General features: G+C 44.4%; 1 protein-coding gene across 1 annotated transcript in view; it reads right to left on the bottom strand.

Moving 5' to 3' along the window:
- Nucleotides 1-14,027, bottom strand: part of LOC8024071 (uncharacterized protein CG43867) — a 115,894-nt gene that overhangs the window by 87,378 nt on the left and 14,489 nt on the right. The window contains exons 4-5 of the mRNA XM_029974480.4: nucleotides 10,462-10,583; nucleotides 603-755 (exon numbers count right to left, since the gene is read on the bottom strand). Coding sequence (XP_029830340.2) covers nucleotides 603-755; nucleotides 10,462-10,583 — 275 coding nt within the window. The remainder of the gene's footprint in view (nucleotides 1-602; nucleotides 756-10,461; nucleotides 10,584-14,027) is intronic.

Below are 14,027 nucleotides of genomic sequence, written 5' to 3'. Positions count from 1 at the left end.
CCGTTATAACCAGTCTCGACAGTACTCGTGTCTTTAAAGGTGCAAGTAGCACTGTGTTAGACATTGCAGCTAGCCCTAATAATTTACCATACTTAAGCTGCTGTAATGTGCCCCCAATTCTAACACACTGCCAGTTTATGTACTCGAGAAAAAAATTGCGGTGGCTTAGCTCGGCTATGCCAGGATATACGTAGCGTGAGCTTATGCACAAAATGAGAGGCGCTATCAAGCGGCTCCAGTGTAGCATCAGACTTGGCTACTGCGCAACGGAGGCGCACAGCCGGGCACAAGGCGGCGCCAGTGCGTCTGCCGCAACTATAACGTCACTCCTCTGGAATGCGCAGACCGGCCAGGCGCGCGCAACAGCGGTGAAGCGCACAGCGGCGGCGTTTCTGGCGCGCCAGCTGTGCACCGTGTGACGTCACTGCTCCTCGCGCTTGCGCAGCACAGCTCTTTGGGAGCCACGCGAAATTGCTCAACCTCGGCCAGTGTAGCTCACGCTACAAAAAAAAGAGCAGATCACGTGTTAAGATATGAATAAACGTGTTACGCGACCCTTTTGGCTCTACTTTCCTCTGGCCTCGAGGCAGGTCGCCACGCACCTGCGCGCTCTGGCCACACGTGGAGACGAGGTGGGGTCTAGGTCTAGCCTCCGGTCAAGACTCCCAAAGGGGGTCCCCGCCCCGCTGGTGAAGCTGGGGTCTGGCTCCAGGCCCAGCTTGCAGTCGTGCGTGGGAGCGGTGCGGGCATTGGACCTGCAAGTCACGAAAGAGCAGTCGAGTCACTTGCCAGCACGAGTTGGAAAGCGCTCAATGGCCTCCAAACCTCTTAAGGGACACCAAACCTCTTAAAACATTGTTCAATGCAGAATCTGTGTTAGGACTGGCTCCTAAAAGGTTGTTCTAACACTTGCAACCGCTTACAACCGGAGTGGCTCAAAAAATGTTTTTAAAGGGCAACTCTGCTTCATTTTTGGTTTTGAAAAAACAATGCAGTCCTCTTCAGTATCACCTAGGAAGACCACACGTGAAATCTTACGACGCAGTTCTGTCTAAATGTTTCTTAAACGGTCCGGCAAACTTTGCAACTCGCCAAGTTGCCGAAATCGGCTGACTTGAGCAGGCGAATTCAGGTGCAACCAGCAGCGCAGTCAAAACTACGGCATGGGCGAAGCCAACATTGAGCTAAACGCCATCTACATGGCCCCCTTTTACTTGTTTTCACTTCTCCGGGCGAGCGTAGCGCATGACGCCAGCAAGTTGCCTCTCGGAGCTCAGCAGTGTCCATGTGATTGGCGTAACGCGCCTGCGCAGCGCGTTTCTTGGGGGCCGTCCGGCCGCCCGCCGTGGTCCCGCCGTTACCGCCGTCTTCCGCGTCACAACCGCCGTCATCGTCTCACCGATTATGATTATTGTCTCTCGGAGTTTCGTCCACACTACGGACACCACGTGCGCGCACACTTATGCCGCAGTTGTGCAGACGTCGTCGAACGCCGTAGACACCAAAACGTGGCGAAGAGTGCGGTGCGGACGACACTCGCGCCTGCCACACGCCCGCCCCAATCCCGCCCGTCGTTGGGCCGAGGATCACGTGACATCTCGTACCACGTGATGGCCATGTACTTGGCGACCCGGGGCCAATGTTGCCGAGCGCAGCCGAAGTTTCGGTTCGATTTCCACTCGTGTTTAAAATCAGATTTAAAAATATATATCCCATTTTTCGCGAAGCAAACGACGTAGTGTGTTTTACTAGGGCTTTTTAATTCGAAATCAATCATTATCCCGAAATCTTCGGAATTAAGCGGAGTTGCCCTTTAAGGCTCTCGTGAATGCCTATGACCGGATGCACTCTTGCACAGCCAGTCCTAACCAGACATGATATTCAGGCTTAAAAAAACACTAACACCTCCAAAAAAAAAAAATTTTTATATTTCTTGTCAGGCCTTTTGTTATGGTGTCAGGATACTACCCCATTAATATTTTGCTACAGAGTCAGATACAATTTTAATAAAGCCTAAACACTCAACTGCTCATAACCGAAACATGTGCACGGTGGCTCGGAGAAGAGATTAGCCGGAAGTCACATGGCTATCCCTCCCTACCCCCTTTCTTTCCGTTCCTCCGCTTCTCGGACGCTTGAAGCAGACGACCATGGCAACGAGGATGTTGCGTGAACCGCTTGTCGTGCAATTGTTTTGCACTTATATCCCTTCCCCTCGCTGTCCTGGGCTTCAAGGTCGACTGGTCGGTACCAAGAACCACAGTTCCGAAGTAGTGGATTACGTCCGTCACAACGTAGGTCTCTCCTGCGCCGTCATTGCGTCGTTCATCCCGCGGTACATAGCCATATTGAGAATGACGTGTACAAGTACTTCCCGTGATCTGCGCAACTCGTTTTTTTGATCCCCGTATTGACAGCCTTCTGGAAGCCACAAAAAATGGGGTTCCCATTCTTCACTATTTTTAATAATAAATGTGTGGCTTAGATGACCCACGAAGATAGAGTAGATTTGGTACGCATAAGCTTGAACAGCAAGTGGCCTTGGAAAAGAGAGTGAACGCGCCACCAGACAATTCTCGACCGGCAGTTTTCGAGCGAAAAGAATACGAACTTGGAGCCGCAAATAGACCCTTTCCGAAATTCAATCTGGCCCCTCTGATCACTATGATCATCTGAAAAATGGCATACTAAAGATGGCCTTGTGTTTACTGATAAAAATAGAAGTTGAAGATGCTCCTAAGCTTCTAAGCCGGGACACTGGCATGATGTGAAGCAGGAATTGGATCCAAGAACTGTGTAAGCATTCATTTCTTCAATTTGGGCCCAGTGAATGTTAGTAGCACAGAGTCGACTTCAAAGCCCCTTGATGTATAGAGCTTTATCAAGGCACCTATGCGAGTTGGCATTTTCTTCTGAATCTTTTTCTACATCGACACTGAAAAGAGATTGAGAAAGAACTGCGCAGTGAAGCGCACATTCTCGTTTGCCGTTGACTTGCCGGAGTTACGGTGCCCGATAAAATACTGCAGACTACAGGTTCATGGCTGCCATTAGTATGGTGAAAGATAAACTGCCACTTGAGCCACCAGATGGCAATGAATTCTGGAAAGGGTCTATTGTGTTCTGGGTAGCTGGACTCTCATACGTGATGTTCAAAAATTCACAGGGTCTCCTATGTTATCCCTAAGACGAGTTGAAGGTGAAAGCCCAAGCACTGATGCATTAAAGACAGACACATGATTTACTTTGTTTCTCATTCTCCTTTTTCACATAGCCACTTTAATTAGCCAGCCTAATTCGCTGAGCCATCCTTCTTGACGTGCTGAGTCAATGTGCCAAGTCATCCTTCTCAATGTGCTTAATTCACTTAAGGCCCATTCACACTCATTGTGACCTCTTAGAACTAGGTCTCTTGAAACCTCTTACAACTAGAGGACACACTGGTGTCATCTATTGGGTAGCAGTGTAAACTTGGCAGTCCGGCATATTTTCTATTTCCCTCACGCATCATCCTTTCTTTCTTGGCTCGAAAAACTTTTGTCAACTTTATAAATGAGCCTTTCTTATAGGTATTACACACATTTGACCTCAGAAATCCCGCGAAACCTTCGCTCTTGTCAAATGCATTTCCAGGGTCACCGTATAGATGGCACCAGAATGCCAGCGTGTTCCCTCATCCTAAGAAATTTTAAGAGGTTTCAACAGGCCTCGTCTTTCTCGGTCGTACTCGGTTGCAACAGTGTGAACAGGCCTTTAGTCATCCACTATATTTGCCTAGTCATCCACTTAATTCGCTTTAATTCCTCGTAATTCACTTTAATTCCTCTTAATTCATTTTGATTCCTCTTAATTCAGTTTGATTCCTCTTTAACTCGCTTTATGGTCCTTTTAATTCTCATTGATTACTCTTACTTCTCTTTAATTCCTCTTAATTCACTTTGATTCTGCTTCATTTGCTTTGTCATCCTTCTTAACTGCATTGCCTCTAATTCGCCTGAGTGGTTACGTAAACGTTTTGGTACCTTTCATGTCACCGACGTGCTTTCGCTCAAGGACTCTGAAGGTCGACTGAACAATCAGACATATAAGGCTTTCGCCTTAATAAAACATTGCCATGCATGAGTACCCTGCATACATGGGTAAATTACTTTCAAAATGTAATTTAATTACAATTACAATTACTTAGCCCCCAAAGTAGTTTAACTACAATTACAATTACTACTACGCGAAAGTAGTTCATTGCAATTACAAATTACTTTTTAAAAGTAATGCAATTACTTTACAATTACTTATTTCTGAGAGTTACCCACCTTGGGCCATATAACTGTAAACGAGTTATATGGCCGCTGTATTAATGTCACGCATTGTACTTTTCTTTTATAAAATTTGTTAAATGGATTATAGAACTTAATAGTTTGGAGTAATGAACTTCTGATTTCTTATATTCTCAAAAAATAAAAATAAATGGCGACAAAATTCACAGGTGCGAGGTGAATCTCTTTAGAGCTTGTGCAAATGGTATCCAAGTCAAACCAACAAAAAATAAACTTAAAAATAATACAAGGAAACAAATATGCGACAGTACTGGTATCATAAAACTCGGTGATTCGCTGCCTCTCCCTGTCTGTGGACTTGTAACATGTCGGATGTGGGTAACCGTAGCACGCGAACTGCGGTCGCTTCCACAAAACTAGTGTCACAATAGCAGCAACTCTCTTGCCAGGGATTCTGGGTTAATTCAGTGCACGGTAACACCAAAAAAAAAAAAAAAAGCTCCTGAGATATATAATAAATTTAGGATCGTCATGTCAGGCGAAGAAGCAAAGAAGCAGCAGGTCTAATTAACACGACTCACCCTGCCTTACTTCCAACTGTTGTTGCTAAACTGCGCTTCTTCGCCTCGATATTAGAGTAGCACGACCCTCTGTTAGTGGTACCAACATACGAGATAGAGGAGAAAGACGTGAAAACTCATAAAGAAAAGAGAATAATTACATGAACAAAAAAGTCCCCAAACTTGACTGAAATATGTAAGCGAATATGCTAGCGGCGAAGACGCGTAAGGAAAACTTCGAACCTCCCCGCCTCGACCGGATGATGTGATCGGAGCCAACCAGCTCGACTTCGACCCCCATACCCCCGTGTGGGAATGAGAAATAAGAAAGACCCCTAGAAACAGGAGCAACAGGAAGCGAACGAGACGAAGAGTCAGATTCAACTACGACAGGAACGAAAACGGACGCGAATGAAGCCCTCATTTATCAAATTATTTCTGAAATTCTTCATTAAATCGTTTTGCAGTCTACAAAATCCTTCATTCCGTTCTATCCCAGCCTCCCTTTTCCCTTTTTTTGAGCAGGTTGGGAGACTCTCTCTTTTATTGCTTCGGTTGTGCTCTCGTCGCCGTGGCCAGGGGGGAAAAGCGCCACCGCCGCAAAATCTTGCAAAAGTAATTGTAATTGTGCCTGAAATTTAGCAATTACTGATGCTAGAAAGTAATTAAATTACAATTACAATTCCTTTCAGCCAAAAGTAATTATTACAATTACAAATTACTAGGAAAAGTAATTAAATTACAGTAATTTAATTACTGTAATTGAATTACTACCCAAGTATGGTACCCTGTCAGTGTCCCTTTGAAGGAAGATTCTGATCTTGAACATTTTACTGCCATTTCTGATCTAACTTACATTATATATTTACATGTACTCTTAAAGCCTGTTCAAACACTCTCATTTGACTACAACAGACTTCGACACAACCGATTTTTAAAGAAGGACGGTAGGGTAATGGGTCATCTTGGTTTTAATTTTGGTATCTCAAAAACTACTGCATACCGTATACACGCGTGTAGGGGCGGAATTTTTTTTCAAGAAATGAGGACCAATTTTTAGGGTGCGGCCCATACACGCGACGTGCAATTTTTAAAGTAAAAAGAACGTACCAGATAGCGAACGAAGAGCATTTATTGCAGTACACGGCATATGTGCTTAATCGTCGTCGCTCAACGAGTACTCAGACTCGGAGTCCGAGGTGGTCTGTTGCGCAGCATCGTCCTCCCACAAGCAGTCGTCTTCAGTACCATCCAAGCTGTTGGATATACTGGTGACCTTAAAGCTTCGGGATACAACGTCCGTCGATACCGAGCTCCACGCTGACGGGATCCAACAGAGAACAGTCGCAAGCGGTGCCCTCTTCAGCCGTCCGGTCAGCGTCTGCTCATAGCTGCCGCTTGCCATCCATTCAGTGTAGAGCCTTCGGAATTCAACCTTAAAAGGCTGATTTACGCTGACGTCCAACGGCTGCAGCATTCCAGTGAGGCCGCCCGGAATCACGGCCATGTCTGTGCCGACATGGCGCAGCTGTTCCTTCACCTTATCGGTAAGGTGACCGCGGAAGCTGTCTAACACTAAAAGTGACCGTTTGGCCAACAACGCTCCCGGTCGGTTTTGCCAAACATTTCACCCAGTCGAGCACCAAGTCATCGTTCATCCACCCCTTTTCTTGGGCTTGCACTGTGATTCCCTTGGGGAACACTTCGTTGGGAATCCTCTTCCTTTTCAACACAACGTACGGGGGTAACTTACGCCCATCCGCGGTCACACAAAGCATCACGGTGCAGCGTTGGCGCTCAGCGCCGGTGGTCCGCACGGTGACGCTCTTCTTGCCTTTCAGTTCGACTGTGTAGTTCTCCCGAAAGTTAAACCATACAGGAGTTTGATCAGCGTTCCCTATTTGCGAAAGTAGATAATTATGTTCATGGCAAAGGCCGATGACGTACTTATGAAAACTAAGCACCTTGTCATTGTAGTCTTCTGGCAGCCCCTGGCTCAACGTGGTTCTTCGCCAAAAGGAGAGCCCCTTCCTTTTCAAAAAACCTCGCGCCCAGCCAGCACTAGCCTTGAAAGTCCCGGCCGGTATGTTCTTCGCACGTGCCAAGGCTAGTGCCTTCACGCGCAGCATGTCCGTTGTGAGTGCAAAACCATCGTTCCGCACTTCAGTCGCATAGCGTAACAAGTCTTCTTCCAGTTCCGGAAACTTGCATGGCTTTCCTCGGAAAGCGCGCTTTTTGCTGTTGGTGTTTTCCAAAGCTTCCTTTTGAGCACACCATCGTCGAACACACTTTTTGTCGACGTCGAATTTTCTGCCGGCGGCACGTTTCCCGTTCTCGAGAGCAAACTTGATCACCTTTAACTTGTAGCCAGCCGTGTAGCTATTCAGGTACTTGCCCATCGTGCCACAACGTAAATGCTCGGTAGAAGACACCCAAACAGGAGAGACAATACGGCATGCACAACTCCAGCAAATGGCCGGCTGAACTGGCTGAACTGCACAAGTTGGTGATGCTAACGCCGATACGGATAGCGCCATCTATCGACAACGCTTAGAAGCTAGCATGCGGACGCGCATTTTGAATGCGTATGCGTCAACGAAAGTGTGGGTGCGGCCCTTACGCGGGTTTTTTTTTTTTTTCCGAATATGTAGTTCAGAGAAACGGGGTGCGGCCCGTACACGGGTGCGGCCCGTACACAGGTGCGGCCCTTACACGCGTGTATACGGTATTTTATTGTGATATTTTATGTATTAAATGGTTACACTCTTGAGATTTACTTTCTGTTGCTTTTCTACCAAAGCATATCTTATATTTTTAGTAACGAAGTGTCGAATCTTAGGCTGAGTTCAAGTTTTTAATGTACCTTTTCTCAGCAACAAAAAATGGGATGCTCATTTAATTTGGCAAGTATATTGCACACGTTACTGGCTTTGAACTGAACTTTAAAAAATGAGTTTGAACATGCAGAAAGCAAGAAAAAAATATTGTTCTTTCTTGACATTGGCCATATGAGGGAACTTTTATATCTAAATTTTTTTTTAACACAGTCGATTCTTGTTAATTCAGACTCTCTTAATTCAAACTTGCGGATAATTCAAACTAACATGCAGGTCCCACCCTATGCGTCTCTATAGGAGGGAACTCCTGGTAATTCAAACTTTCCTTTATTCAAACAAACTTTTGGTCCCCCTCAAGTTTGAATTAACGAGATTCAACTGTATTATAATTTAATGAATTTGTGAAACCTTTAGGTTCGAACTATTGCCAAGATATTTTATTATAAGCTGTAAAAGTTTCCGTGTAATCAGGTAAGTAGTTTCTTAGTAAAGTTACATCAAAATTCCGCTTTGGAAAAACCATAAAATTTCTCGCTTCCCGAGTCGGTTATGAAAAATGTAGGAGAGTGCGGCGACAGCAGTGCCTCCTGGAGGGTGCAAAACCACCCATGGCTACGTAGTTACGGTGCTCTACAAAAGATGGCACACAGTGCATAAGGAAATTGGCGTCCTATCGTGAATTTTTAAAAAATGCATATAAGTCTATCGTTGTATAAGACGCACCAAGAAACATGTTTAAAAAAAACTACCACTTATACACTGGAAAATACGGTATGTAAAATTGTTCTAGAGAGCTGAAACTTTTCACAATATGCCTACATCTCATGTTAAATCTCCCCTGCCAATTTCCTTCTTATCACTTGAGTAATTCAAAAGAACCCTGTAGCCAGTGTCCCTCCTTAAGTTAAGAATGTCACAGAAGGATGCGACAAAAAACATGATAAACATGGTCAGGGTTCTTCGCAAAAATCATTTTGTTTCCGGACACATGTCAAACTAAGGAACTCTCGGTCAGCAGTCCGACGCTCTATCCCTGCACTACCAAAAGCAACATTTCAGCCGCTACATATCTACTCGTGCGGCTGCAAAATGTTCTAGCACCAAGTGTACGCTGTAACGAGCTGCAGTGGCTCATCAACTGCGGCGGCTTGCCACCGCACCGCGATGCCTAGGAAGAAAACGGGCCCCAAACGTCTCGAAGCTTACGGCGAGTGTAGGAAGAAAACGTACATCACAATGATGAGGAAGACCGGAGAGAAGGTGAAGTGGAAGACAAAGATTGATACGGATGAATACAAACAAAAAAGATGCAAAAGAGAAAAAGAATTACTACTTGCCTCGGGAATTTGCCTAAAACCGACTGATGCAAAATGTGTCGCGTGTTTGTGTCACGTTCCGCAACAAATGGCTCCAAACACTAAATGGGCGAAATGGACACAATAGGTCAGAATAAATTGAAAACGGTCAACTTAAACACACGACGCATTCTGCATTAGTCGGCTTTAGGCGAAGCTATAGAGGTAAGCTATAATTTTTCAAGTGCCTAAAAAGGACTTTTATGCCCCAAAACAAACTTTCACGGGTTTAGCAGAATACTAACATTGTGTAAGAGTCATTTAAAAAGATTCCAAAACGTTTTTTTTTATTTCAGGGTAAATAGAAGCATGTATTTGAACTGCACGTAACTGAAAGTGTGCCTCACAATGTAAATTATGCACTAAACACAGCAGGGTTTGTGTAAGCCATCTATTCACCCTTGTGGCCATTATTGCACCATTTTATTTATTCACGCCAGTTTCATATGAATGTGAAACATTATTAAGGCTTATTAAGGCGAAAGCCTTATATGTCTCGTCGTTCAGTCGACCTTTAAGGTCCTTAAGCGAAAACACGTCAGTGACATGAAAAGTGTGAAAACATGTCGGCGACACGAAAAGTACCAATGAAGCGGCGGTAAAAGTGCGTCGTCAGAGAGTGCGCTTTCTTCGGAGGTTCGCTATCATGTTTACATCAGCGCTTGGGTTTTCGCCTTCAAGTCATCTTAGGGATAACAAAGAGATCCTGTGTATCTTTCTGGCTAGGCGTTCGGCTTTTCATAAGACTAGATAAACGCGTGGTCGCGAGGCTTGACACTGATTGGTTGACGGGTGGGGAGAAGGAGTGAGGTGCTCGACGCTGATTGATTAATGGAGAGGCCACGTGACCAGAGTGGTAGACAAGAAGGAGAGAGGTAGGTGAGGAGGTGCTCGACCACCTGTGTGTACCGAGGGAGAAAAGCTTTCAAATGTAGAAGGCTCTGGAAGATTACAGGTTTATCGGCCCGATTACCAGCAGTAACGCTTCATTCTAGGAGCAACAATCAAGTGTAGGTACAGATGTAGGCATCTGGAAAGTCAGAGTATTGCTAAACATTTGTGATACTAGAACGTTTCACGTATGAAACCCAATTGCCTAGCAATTTTGCCATAAATTTTCTCACATGAATGTCCAATCTAGGCACTTACAGTATTGTGCTGCTGTTGTTTTCTGCCAATGTTTTGTTTTTTGCTCTTTACTACTTATATTTTCCATTGCCTGCCAATGCAATGCGGGAGGGTGACTGGGGTTCATCAGGCAGAATGTATCAGCCTTTTGGCCTCTCTCCGAGACCTTTGTTTCGAAAATAAAGACACAAATAAACAAACTTGAATTGTTTTTGGATGTTCAGTATCCCTTCAAACGCGTCGGATGTTCCCTAAAAATTGGCCCCTGCAGCAAAGATACTGGTAACGACGTGGCGGTGTGCCCTACCTGGGAGAGGAGGAAGAGGAGCGTCCGCAGTCCATCTCGGAGAGGTCGTCGGAGGCCGTGGAGCTCACCAGAGATGCGAGGTCGTCCCGGTAACGTTTGCGCTCGATCCGGACACCGGGGGGCTGGGACAAGGAGGAAACTTTGAGACTCCAATGTTTTGAAACTAATGAAAATCAGAAGAAACGCGAGAAAACATGAAGGTAATCGGAGTTGGCAAAAAGAACTCCAAAAAAAACCTTATTGAAACCCTAGAGTGGCAGCCAACAATTTGCTGAGACTTGATTTCTTCAGGCCACCAAGAGGCTGGGCCTCAAGGCTTGGCTTGGCCCACTTCAGGCCTTGGGGCTGGGCCTCGGGACTTGATTCAGCTTCTACAGGCCCTGAAGAGGCTAGGGCCTCAAGGCCCGGTTCGGCTTCTTCAGGCCCTGAAGAGGCTAGGGCCTCAAGGCTCGGTTCGGCTTCTTCAGGCCCTGAAGAGGCTAGGGCCTCAAGGCTTGGCTTGGCTTCTTCAGGCCCTAAAGAGGCTGCGCCTCAAGCTTGATTCGGCTTCTTCACACTTTGAAATAGCTGGGCGAAATTCCCTTGACCCCTTCACACCCTGGACAAGCTGAGCCCGAAGACTTCGCTTTTGCCAGCCTGAAGAATCCAGATCTCTCAGCTAAGCAATGGCTTCCACTCTGAGGCTTCCACGAAATTCCTTTTAGAGTAAATGCAACAACCCTTTTCAAAAGTCTCTCTACCTGCATCGTCCAGAGCCGAAATCAAAGCTCCAATGGCAGCACCAGTCATGGAAGTGGCATTTGACCTTTTGTATCAGGTTTTGTAGCTGGCAAAATATTGATTTGAAGCAACCACTGACGCTTTTGAAGCAAATGCCAACATCTGTTTGCTCATCACTTGAAAATAAAAAAGTGACTGCATTATTAAATGGAGCACACAGCCTTCCTTTTAGAAATAAGACTCGAGTAGGTTCTATTTTATATTCGTTGTGGTTGAAATGGTTAAAAAATAAAGCATGGTGCAACACTTCAGCTCAGATAAAGCCTCTTTTCTCCCCCTTCTTACACTAGGTAGCTTATTTAGCCTGTAAATATAATTCTTCTAAAACGCCAGCAAAAACCATCATACCCGCTAACACATCTATCAATAAAAATATGTCCTCCCGAGCTTTTTGAAGGCAGTGACAATTTCAACGTCCACTTTCAAAATAATTCTGAATATTATTTTGACGTCCGTGACGCCACTTCCTGAAGAAGTTTTTTTCAGACACTTCGACGTCCCTTGTCAAAATAATTTTGTAATTATTTTGACGTATCAAACTTTTTATAACTTTGGAGTTGGACTTTGGAGCTTCGGAGTCCAGACTGAGGAGTGATCGAAGGTAGCGGTCAAAGAAATATTATCTTGCTTGCAGGCAGCGTCATTGTTCGACACGCGTTTTCCGAAAACAAGTGTCAGGCAGTCGACTGCTGTTTTTATGACTTTTAAGGGGGGACACCACCTTGAATTGCACCTTTTTTTTAAAAAAAAATGCCTATTCAGAACTGCAAAGTTTTGGCATGTATGGATAACAAAGAACACTCTCACAAAGTCTTGCCAATGAGCACTGACAAACAATGTCAAAAATAATTATTCTTTATATGTTGGTGAGGTGTGCTGCACTGCGTAGCACTCGTCATCCACAAGTGAAAATAGCTGAAAGCAATGTCAGTATATCAGAAGAAGTTTGAGGAAGACATCACCTACACTGGTGGAAAGAATTTCTGACATTTAAGATGCAAAAATAAATTTTTAAAATGTCATCATGAAACTTTAAGTGCATTTATCTCAGCTTTACTTTTTAGTGTCAAATATCAGTTCAGGGAAACTATCATTTCATAATCAAATTATGCGTGCAGATATATTTTGGTTTTTCTATATTTAAATTTTCTGGAGAACACGACTGTGAACTTACTTTCTGCATTTTTATGCTCTTTTGTTGTGAAAAGTTTATATTTCTTTTAAATCAAATGTACACCAAAAAATTTATTTTCCAAGCTTTATTGTGAATAAATTTTATAATTTTTGAAATTTCTTTTCATAGTTGTCTGAAGCAAGTATTCTGCTGTATGTTCCAGCAAAAAAACTGGCCATTTTTATTACCCTTTCTAAATGATAGCTTTGCTCAGCAGATCCACTTTTTTATTATGAACTTTTATGTAACTCATTGTGGGATAAATTTATAGGGTTGAAAATTTCCACGGTATCCTTGTCGAGTGCTACGAGTACACCCTGCAAATTTCATGCAAATAAGACAAACGGTTCAAAAGTTAGCCTTCCCGAGTAGTGTTTCCCCTTTAGTGATGAGGAGTGCAAAAAGACCTTCTCAAAGTACATCAGCTGTCAGGCCGAAAGTAATGTCTGCTTGGTTGTGCCAAGCATTACCGAATGTGGCACGTGATTTATACAAACAAAGGAGTTGAATGCCATGCCATAAAATTTGCAGTTGACGAGAAAATATGTGTATCTCGTACAACCGCGCTAGAACGTTTGTTCGTTTGCACCTGTCAAGAAACATCAAGGAGGCAATGTTTGCATTCACAACCTTTTATTTAACACCCCGATTGTGTCATAGTTAACCCGCTCGTTATACACGAACCAAACCGAAAATCTAAACTAAACAAGGAACTCACAAAACCCAGTTGAAAACAGAGCGGGAGCCAGATGCAAAGCGAAATTGCAACCATACGAAGACATGCTCGCACGATATAAAGGCACAAAAAGCATGCCAAATTTCTCAGTGTTACATTGTGTACGCACTTGCATTTGTAACGTGCAGGGAAGACAGAGCGATACTTAGCTGTCCTATGTTGTAAATTGAAAATTTCAAGTGAGACATGTGCTGAAATGCACGCTCAGAGCGCTCAGACCACTGCCACTGGGCGCGTCACGTCTGAAAGGATAAACTGTCGAGCCAGTCCCACACACACACTGAATAAAACATTTCCACGGTCAAACTAGGACCAGAACTATCCGTCAAAACACTAACCCAACACCATCGAAAATTCGACAGAATGAAACCACTGCTACGGCTACCACACCTACGGCTTCTGCATTGAAGAAGACATCGAAATAATAACGCCACTATTTTGAAATTTTACGGAAGTGACGTCACAGACGTCAAAATAATTTTTGCAATATTTTGACAGCGGACGTCGAAATAGTCACTGCCTTTTTTTAACCTATCAAACTCAAGATTCCGCTGTCATAAACTGTACAAAAATAACCAGCTGCAAGCATTATAAAAGCCCACAGTCACGCTTTAAAAATGACAGAGCGCTTTAGCGGCATTGGAACCAGTATTGAGTCGAACTCACTGCCCTTTCGATTAACCGCTGCGCGAAAACTACCTTGACTACCGTAGTATTTATTCGAATATAGACCCGCGCTTCTTCTTCGCCCTTTCTCGGCCCAGCTTTCTCAAACTAAAGGTTAACCTACAATCAAAACCAAAGGTCGACCCGGGCGCAACCCCATGTCAGCCGCTGCTCGTTGCACTCTGGTGCAAAGCTGCAAAGCTCAACAAA

This window comes from Ixodes scapularis, unplaced genomic scaffold, assembly GCF_016920785.2.
Source record: "Ixodes scapularis isolate PalLabHiFi unplaced genomic scaffold, ASM1692078v2 PGA_scaffold4__175_contigs__length_147842914, whole genome shotgun sequence".
NCBI lineage: Eukaryota > Metazoa > Arthropoda > Arachnida > Ixodida > Ixodidae > Ixodes > Ixodes scapularis.
Note: the sequence above shows the minus strand (reverse complement) of the source record. Positions and strands in the feature narration are given on the sequence as shown.